Source organism: Vigna radiata, unplaced genomic scaffold, assembly GCF_000741045.1.
Source record: "Vigna radiata var. radiata cultivar VC1973A unplaced genomic scaffold, Vradiata_ver6 scaffold_167, whole genome shotgun sequence".
Lineage (NCBI taxonomy): Eukaryota > Viridiplantae > Streptophyta > Magnoliopsida > Fabales > Fabaceae > Vigna > Vigna radiata.
In genome coordinates, this window is record NW_014542360.1 from 350,202 (window position 1) to 360,293 (window position 10,092).

The 10,092-nt window shown below is 29.7% G+C and overlaps 1 protein-coding gene across 1 annotated transcript; it reads right to left on the reverse strand.

Moving 5' to 3' along the window:
* Positions 1-1,934: 1,934 nt before the first annotated feature.
* Positions 1,935-5,324, reverse strand: LOC106779690 (WAT1-related protein At5g40210). The gene is made up of 7 exons (XM_014667860.2): positions 5,029-5,324; positions 4,863-4,928; positions 3,705-3,818; positions 2,959-3,199; positions 2,706-2,864; positions 2,343-2,494; positions 1,935-2,254 (listed from the first exon to the last, which is right to left on the reverse strand). The coding sequence occupies exons 1-7, from the start codon at positions 5,211-5,213 to the stop codon at positions 2,098-2,100; spliced, it is 1,074 nt and encodes a 357-aa protein (XP_014523346.1). The 5' UTR covers positions 5,214-5,324; the 3' UTR covers positions 1,935-2,097.
* Between the last annotated feature and the right edge of the window lie 4,768 nt (positions 5,325-10,092).

The following is a 10,092-nucleotide window of genomic DNA, read 5'->3' on the forward strand; positions in this document are numbered from 1 at the left end:
AAGTATATAGTTAGATTATACAATAGATCTTAGTTACTAGATTTAAACATTGCATTTGATTAGATTGTATTTTATTATACTTTGTACTTTATTTGATGTTAAAATACATTTCAACATGTGTTTGTTCTGTTGAAAATGAATTTGAACGTGTATTTGATATCCAGGTCTGTTTTTGTGGTAGTGGATATCACAAAAACAGACTTGCTATTTTAAAAAACTGCAGGGGAATATGCCGCGGTTGTTACCACAACCGCGGTATAAAGTGTTCGTTTTTATTTCTTTATTTTTTTTAAAGACCTTTGGCCGCGGTTAGTGTTAGAACCGCGGTCTATTCCTGGGTTTTTTACTGCGGTTCCAACCGCGGCCTATACTGGATATATTTTTTTTTTTTAAAAAAAAGGGTTTGGGCCACGGTTCCTACTACAACCGTGGTATATTCCCCAATCATTTTACCGCGGTTGTAACCGCGGCCTAAAGTCTCTAACTTACTACCGCGGCTGAATATGCCAACCGCGACATATAGTGAAAAATAACCGTGGTATATTTCCTTCACTGCACTAGTGATATTATAATATAATACTGCGTCTTATAATATTTTATTTTATTATATATCTTCTGAAACGAATGTGGCAGTATATATATCTATACCGTTATAAACAATTCTCAGTTGTTATAATATGATGATAATATTTCTACATTTCTACTATTTATAAAATAGTTGTCGTAGTATATACTGTAATTAGGTATTAAAGATTTTTGTATTTTAAAAAATACTTATCTTGTTGATGGAAATTCCTGTAAGGATGATGGCTCATATTGTGTAGTTTTCGCTTTTGTCAAAATTTCTTGATGTTGATCTGAAATAGCAATCTTGATACCGAGCGCTTGTCTTCGTTCCTCATGGCTTTCAATGGGATGCCCCCGGCCCCACGGTGGGCGCCAAAATGTTTCGGTAGATATTTTTGGGGATCGAGATACTAACCTTTTCTGACGTGGCTTTGCCACTTTCCGATACTTGAACTGTATTCTCCGCTTGTCTTCTTTACTCTTGGTCGCTCGATCGCCTGCAATCTTGGCCGTTCAGTGATCTTCAAGCTTTGACTGCTTGTTCGCCTTCCCGATGGAGAGGGGGAGGTACCTGCAAAAGGCACTCCGACGCCCAAGTCAAGCGTGTATTAAAGAGCCTCGACTCTTGATTTGAATATTTGAGAATATGAGTTGTGGAGTGTGATTGGAAGATGATTTGAAGGTGATTCGAAGTCGATTGGAAGTACCTGGCTTGTGGCCTTGGCTCTCTATTTATAATTTTTCTCATGGACCTTGAACTGATATAAGCCCAATAAAATATAAACAGAATAAAATATAAACAAACTTACTTGAAAATCTGATTAGTTGCTAAATATCTTTAAATAGATATTCTTGATTATTTTATATCTTTAATAAGATATATCGTAACCGCTCGACCTTGATATCATACTGTACACACCCTAAAATCTATCGATAATATTTTATTACATGAAAATTTTAAAGAAAATAATATAAAATATGTAGTTACGCCTAATTTATGATAAAATTACATTTCAAGAAACATAAATAATTATGTAGTTATTTTTGATTTAAGACTAAATAAAATAATTTATCAACATAATAATTTTTCTCAATAAAAGCATAAAAAAAAACTTTAAATTTTATATGCTTAAAAAAAATACAAATGTCGAAATACTTTAGCCAGACGGTTTAGAAGTAACTTACCTATTATAAGTTAAGAAAAAATTTCTTTAACAATTCTTTTTATAATAATTTTTTGTCAGTGAGTGATTGATTTGTTTTAAATATTTTTTAAGATAAATTCAAACCGAGCAATAAAATGGTGATACATGTCCTATTGTAAAAAAATTGTTAAAAAAAGTTGTTAAAATATCAGATTCTATAGGTTATTCCACCTTAATGTTTTATGACCATCGAAGATGAATCATTTATACAGATCAGGACCGTTAAACTTTTAAAAGAATTTACAATAAAAATAAGTAAATGAGACCTAAATACTATTCTTTCAACAGTTGAATCCTATCTTCACCGAAACTGTTACCTTCCTCATCACAGTACATCGATGGTTTTAGTGGACAACAGAGGATCTGCGGAGGAACTCACAAGATCACGGTTCTCCTTATTCTCCTTTGCCACCTTACTCTCTTCAGCATGTGCCCACAGCACCAGATAAAATCCAATACCTATTGTCGCAGCTCCAATTACACTGCACCAACAATTACACCCAATCTTATAACACATTTCACCAAAAATCGTTTTTCATAAAATTTACATCCTTAATTAGATCTATTTACCTTCCAAGGTAAAGACTCTCACCCAGAAATATTACCCCCATACCAACTGCTATCACCATTCCCAAAGGGTTAAACATTGCTACATAAACTGCTCCCTTCTTTCGGCATCCCCATGTGCACACTACACTTCTCATTGATACAACAAATATTGCCTACAATCACAGCAAAATAATATGTTAGTAGATTTTAAGTCTAATTCAATCTTACAAAATCGATTTGGAAAACGAGATTTGTATCTATTTATCTACTATAAATTGACCTTATCTCTAGTCGACGCAGAACACCGTAGTACATAAAATAACATATTAGTTAATATGATATCATAAAAATAACATAATGTGTTCATTAAAGGTATATACTTACTGAATAAAATACAGCTATGAACTCTTTCTGTGATGTCAGTATCCAAGCTTTAGGATTTCCCTCCGCAAAGAGAGCAACTATGGCAGAGAGCATCACCACCATGCTGCAACAAATGGTTGTCATCACTAACTCTTCAGGATATTCCTTCACAGCTGAAGTCTGCAGTGTTGGAAACACAGTAAAGTATTTTTTTTGTTGTTCATTAAACTGCAAAATCTGGTGTGTGCATGTTCAGAATGGATTGTTTAATTACCTGAACAATAAGCAAAACTGAAATGCAGAGACTAGCAGTTGCAAGAAGAAAACCTCCAATGATCCAATCTGATTGCATTGAAAGGTAAGTTCCATTTTCACCAAAGATAACGTTTCTTAACGAACTGAAATTCAATGGCGTTCCTTTATATAGAGTGACTATGAATGCCCCTGCAATGGAGACCACTGTACCAATAACTTTTGCCTGGCAGCTATGCTGTTTCAGATTCAGATTTTCCATCCTGAACGTGCACATTACATGGATCAAGAAACTTTAATTGTGATTATGAAATATCATATATGTACGATTAGTAAAAATTTTTAACTTCTGCAATAATTTCTTTTTTAAGAATTTAATTGCAATATACAGATATTTTGGGTTGAGTAAGATAAATAAGATTACAAATTTTATGATCATTGTTTTAAAAATTACAATTAATATGATTTTTAATTAACCTAAAAATCTAAAAAACTTTGTTTAGAAAATGTATTCAAATTAATACTAAAATTAATAATATTAAAGTGTTACTTCTTATTAAGGCACATCTCATTCAAGTATACATTTTTCTCCGGAGTAATGATTATTTGCGAAAGGTCGGAGACATTTGATCCTCCAAAATTTGTTAGTTTGACAAAACTTTTTAATTTAATTTTCTATTTACATAAATAACAATAAAAGCATAAATTTATTTTAATTTTGAAAGTCAATAAATGATATTGATTATGAGAAGATGACAGAGAAACAACCTTGAAATAAGGGCAAATATGAAGGTAAAAGCAGGAACAAGGTCAACCATAGCAGAACATAGTGTAGGCGAGCTGTATGAGATTCCGGTGTACATCAACGTCTGCGCTACAGTGCTGCACAGTTACCATAAGGTCATCTTCCAAATAACCAATCAAAATAAATTTTCATTTAAATTGTTCTTCTATTAATTAGAATTGAAGTTTCATCTAAAATATTAATAAAAGTTTACATTAAAATCAGCATAGTTTTTCAGAAAAATATTAACTCTTATAAAAAAAAAGGAGTAGTTTCTTTTGAAAAGTAATAAGTTGAATATTAAAGAAAGGAAGTTATTTTATGTAAACATCTGACCTATTGAATTATATTTATTTACTTTTCTACAACTAAATTCATTTTATTTTTCCTCTATTTATACTTTAATAATTTATTTTCATTCAATAATTTGTGTGAGATTTTTCAAGATATCGAAGAGATTCACTGTATATCAAGATACTAATGAGTTTACATGCAACGGCATAAAAATAGTTTCAATTTAAAATTAAAAAGAAAAAGTTGATGAATCTTTTTAATTTCAACCTAAAATTTTATGATAACAGGATAACGTTTATCCATTGCTCAACTCAGAAATTTCACTCATTATTGAGTACTTATTTAAAAAATATTCATATATATATATTTTAAAAAACACATATACCGATAAATATTTTAAAAGAAGACTAATATTTTATAAATTTTTAAAATTAATTTAAATAAATATAGAATAGAATATAAATAAAATTAAATATAAATTTTGAATTAAATTTTAATTATATTTAACTTAATAAAATATAAATTAGTTTTAATTTTAATTTTAATTAAATTATCATAATAAAATATAAATTTTAATTTTATCTTTGTATCACTAATGAGTACTTGCAAATAGATACTATATCCAATTTATTCGTAAATAAATATTAAAATATTTATTAAGTATACCAAATATCAATAAATATAAATATTCTGTTTTTTAAACAAATGTAAAATTTCTAACTATTATAATAATTTGTTTTTAAATGTAAGAAACAATTACTAATAAATAATTATAATGAAATTTCCCATGAAATTGATATATATCTATATATAACTGAATATTTGAGTGGTTTTCCGTATGTTGATACCTGAGGCAGCTAATAGTAAACATTTTACAGAGAATTGATGTTGGGATTGGAGGAGGAGCTGTCTTCCTGTGAAAATTACAGAGCCAAAAAAGAAAACTGAATAGAAGAAATAATGAAATAGCAAGTGTAAAAGAAAGTTAAGATTTTTGAAAGACAGAGAGCAGACCTGTGGTAGAAGAAGGTTGATGGAAGGAGGAGGAAGAGAGCCAAAAAGTTTGAATAGACAATGAAGACAAAATTACTCATTCCATTGGTGTTAGCCTCTTTGATTAGAGTGTTGAGACCCACTTCCAAGAACTGAGTTGCAATCATTGCTGCTGTTACACCTAATCCTACACCCACCATTTCCATTTCCTCGAATATGCTTCTTCACTTCTCACTTCTCATACACTCTTCTTCTCCTTTACTTACATTTATACTAATTTTGTTCTGCATTTCCTTTTCCTTCTTCTCCCCTTCGCGTAGACGTAACTGCTTTACTACTTCATACTACATTTTTTATGCTTTCACATTTTAATTTCAATTTCTTTCCTCCACGTTTCCATTAAGATAGGGAAGGGGATGCAATTATTTGACGCTAACATCATACCCGATAATAAAAAATTAAATTAAATTCTTTATTCATACTGTACAAAATGTATTTTATTTTAAACTTAAATGATTTTTCTATCCTAATTCGTTCTTATTTTAATTATGAAATGAAAATTTGGTCAGTGGAAAACTTTTGAAATTACATAAAGGTTTCATTTTCGGTCCCTCCGCTTATTTTTGTTAGTTTATGCTTATTTTTGTTGCTTTGTGATTTTTGCTGTTCCTTTATTAATGGCGCCTTTATTCTCTTGTGCTTCCTTTATCTCGTTGTCTTTATTTTTCCGAACTTTATTATTATTATTATTATTTTGTTTCAAATTTTTGGGTGAAGGATAGTGACTAGGGGTCTAACATATCACTGTGTTGGTTCTTTTTCTTTTTATATTGACACCTTAAAATATTACATGTGAATAGATTGAAAGGATCAATGTAACGGTACTAACTCAATGTAATGGTTTTTTTTAATCGAAAATATTAATTATTAGTATTTATTAGGATAATATTAATTGTTAATATTTTAAATTAAAAAGGATCGATATAATGATATTACCGTATGTAATGATACTGACAGAATATAAATATTTTTTTTTTAATTTCAACCAAAAAAATTAGTTTATTAATTAATTTATAACATCCTACTACTTTAATAGATTAATATTACCAAAATAAGTATCATATTATTCATAATTAAAAACAGATAATTTAACTATTATAACAATTATCCAAAGCATAATTATGATACTTTAACATATATTAGAGATGTATGCAACTCGAAGGAACTACAACTAGAAATAAAGAAAATATTTCATTTTTTCAAAAACTGTGTACAATCAAATTAAATCTAAAGAAATTAAACTACAATATCTTCCTCGTCCTAAGTTAGATCAACTCTTCTTTTCTTGTCTGTTCACACTAATTAAGATACTTATTATAGAAGAAGAAAACAAAACAAGATAGAAATACAGAAAAAAAATGGTGAAGTAATGAGAAAAAAAATTTATATAATGAAAATAACAATTAACATCACATACTTAATCAATCATACAAATCATTCATAAAGACAAGCATATTATATACAAAGACTCGTACAAGACTCAATTATTTGAATACATGCATTAAGATCAAACTTTAGTAAGTTTTGCATTTGTGGTGACCTTTACTATTTTATATAGTCATTGCTAATGTGTTTCATCTTATCACACACAAGGTTAGTTTGTCAACATCTTTGGCTAAGGTAAGCCCTTAGACTAGGACCTCTTGCTTTTTCACCACATACCTCACCCTTCTCTACTTGAGACTAGATAATTTTAGAGCATCATGATAACTTTCAATACAATATCCTTATATCAATGCATACACTAGTGAAACCAAATCATCATCCTCCTTGTATCAACATAAACCATCCTTGTACAAATTGCATATATAGATAATTCTTTTAACAACTTATAAGATTTAGTAAAACATACAAAAAGAGTGAGCATAAGGTTAGTTTGTCAACATCTTTGGCTAAGGTAAGCCCTTAGACTAGGACCTCTTGCTTTTTTCACCACATACCTCACCCTTCTCTACTCGAGACTAGATAATTTTAGAGTATCATGATAACTTTCAATACAAAATCCTTATATCAATGCATACACTAGTGAAACCAAATCATCATCTTCCTTGTATCAACATAAACCATCCTTGTACAAATTGCATATATAGATAATTCTTTCAACAACTAATAAGATTTAGTAAAACATACAAAAATAGTGAACATAGAAATTGCTTAAACTTTGTTAGTGTTGCTCAACAAGGGTATCCGCTCACTCAACGAGTAGTGTCCGAAGATCCACTCGTCCAATGACTAGACACCTCGCTCAACGATATTAGCACTAGAACTCATAAAGATTAAATTACTCATAATTCACTTAGCTTACCTATAACACCTAACCTTTGCTATTAAAATAGGGTTTACCCCTCAACTTAAAGGGACACTCACATTTTCTTGTGTCGTACACTTAGCTTAAAAGCAAGTTTGTACGTCTTGTACTTCTCACTCCTTTCACAACCTAACAATACAAACTTCACCAATTGTTATGTCAGATCTTATAATAACTACAATAAATCTAAGATCAAATACAATCCTTCAAACTCATTCAATTAACTCATCGTGTGATGGAAATATTTTGTTGATTGTAAAATTATTTGTGTTCACATCTTCATTTGTGAAAGAAGAAAATTCGGATATGAAGTTCAAATTTTTTTGTGAATCCATCAACTTAAATAGATAATTGTCCATCTTAAAATATTAATCACCACTTATATAACAAAAATTTTTATCACTCAATATACCTCACTAAATAGTAATAGTAATAATATAATTTTATCATATTAAAAATTAAATAATAAAGAAAATTCATGACTAGAAAAATAAATTTAAAAAAAATTAAGGAGGAAACATATTTTGAAATCAGTTGGATTTGTAATTAGATTTTGAAAGTCATAGATTTTTTAACAGAAATTTTGAAAACTAGTGTAGTCAACAGATTTCAAAATTCATTGAACCCTTAACTAACTTTTAAACTTGATTAAGAGCTCACCAACTTTCGAAATTTTTTTAAAGGTTTGACGAATTTTGAAATTCATTAAACCTTTAACCGACTTTCAAAATTTAGTCAATAACTCGTCAGTTTTCAAAAGTCGGTTAAGAGTTTAACAACTTTGAAAAATAATTAAACTCTTAATCGGTTTTTAAAATCTGATTAAAAGTTCATCGGATTACAAAAATTAATTAAAGATTCAACGATTTTCAAAATTCATGATTCTGAATAAACTAAACTCACCTTAAACAATATAGAACTATCATACAAACAAAGACCACCAACACCAATACAAGGACTACCAGCAAGACAAAAGGACCACACCATAGTAGGATCAAACAAAAGAACAAAAAGAAAAAATGAATGAAGACCACGAATAAATGAAGAAAGAAGGAGTACAAGTAAATATATAGACCATTCATTAAATTCAGTTGGTGAAAATTTAATACATTTAGTAACATTTAATTACCTCTTACCGGTCTAATTTTTTTTTATTATTCAAAAGGTAAAGAGATCTTTAAAGAGAGGGAGGTGCACGGAAGCTTCCCATTTTGTTCCTCTTCCTTAGTGCATGTCAAAGGCTGTTTCGTAGGTACCGAAAAAGGTTAGGGTGAAGGTGTGGTTTTTACTAAAGCCGCTTATTTTTGTTATTAGTTTGTGTTTATTTTTGTTGGGTTGTGGTTTTGTTTGTGATTTTGGGTGGTTCCTGTGTTCACTTACGGTGCCTTTATCCCCTTGATGTTTCTTTATCTTCTTCTGTTCATTTGTCCGCACTTTACTATTATTATGTTTCAAATTTTCGATAAAGGGTTGTTTTGAAGTGGTGCGGTGAGTCCCGTTCAACCCCATCATTGTCCTTGATTATTTTTTCTTCTATATTGACATATTGCATATCTTATGACAAAAAATATTAATTGTTAAGATAAAAAAAAGGGTTAAATATGTTTTTAGTCCCTATATTTTGGGACGATTTTGGTTTTAGTCCATTTTCAAACTATGGTATAATTTAGTCCTTCAACTTCAGAAAACTGTGGTTTTAGTCTTTTTTACCAATTTTTTTTAACTTTATTTTTTTTATTATAATAAAAAGTATATGTAATTAAAAACATTATAATTATTAAAAAGAAAAAATATTATTGCAGTACAATAATATTTGAAATAACATGTGAGAAGATAATATCGGGAAAGAATAGGACTCTATATGTCTTTGACGTAAAAATAAAGAAATATAATCTTCAAATTGATTTCATTCAAGGGGCATGAAATTAGAAAAATATAAATTTAAAATTATTCCTTTCAAAACTTAGTATGAAATATTCCTCCTCATCACTTCACTTGTTATTGTGGTAATTTAACCCAAATAATTTAGGAACAATATCTAATATTGTAGTTTTTGAAATGTCAATATAAAATAATTTATTTTGTGTTTGCAACCATCTAAAAAATGTTGGGAGTAGTACTCCCTGCACCTCACCTCCTTCTTCCTGTACCTCCAAAATTACCTTTTTGTCCTTCATTTAATAAAAAGTCAAAATGCAATTAATAAACACTATACTTCCTAACTTCCAACAACCTTTCTGTCTGAGGGTATAAACCCTAGCATGCACCCCCTTTGTTGGTTACATCAGGAGCAAGAACAATTTTCCTTCTTCACTGTTTTATTGAGTTGAGAGTTAGTGATTCTGTGGTGGTGAACTTTGTTGGTGAACTGTGTGCTTGTGTTGGTGATAGCTGGTGTGAGAAGGAAAAGGAAGTGCGAGGAGGAAGAGGAAGCTCGCACAGCTGGTGCGAAGAGGAAGACTTCAGGTTAGAAATTACGTTAACCGCCTCTCGTGGTGCGGTTAACCTTGCCGCCGTTCGAACGACGTTTATTATTCACCGCAAATCGAATTGCGGTTTTTCCCAACCGCATTTCGTAATGCGTTTCTCCCCAACCGCCATTCGCGTTGCAGTTCGTAGGAGTGGCAGTTTATGCACGTTGATTTTAATATATATATATATACATATATATATATATATATATATATATATATATATATATATATATATATATATAT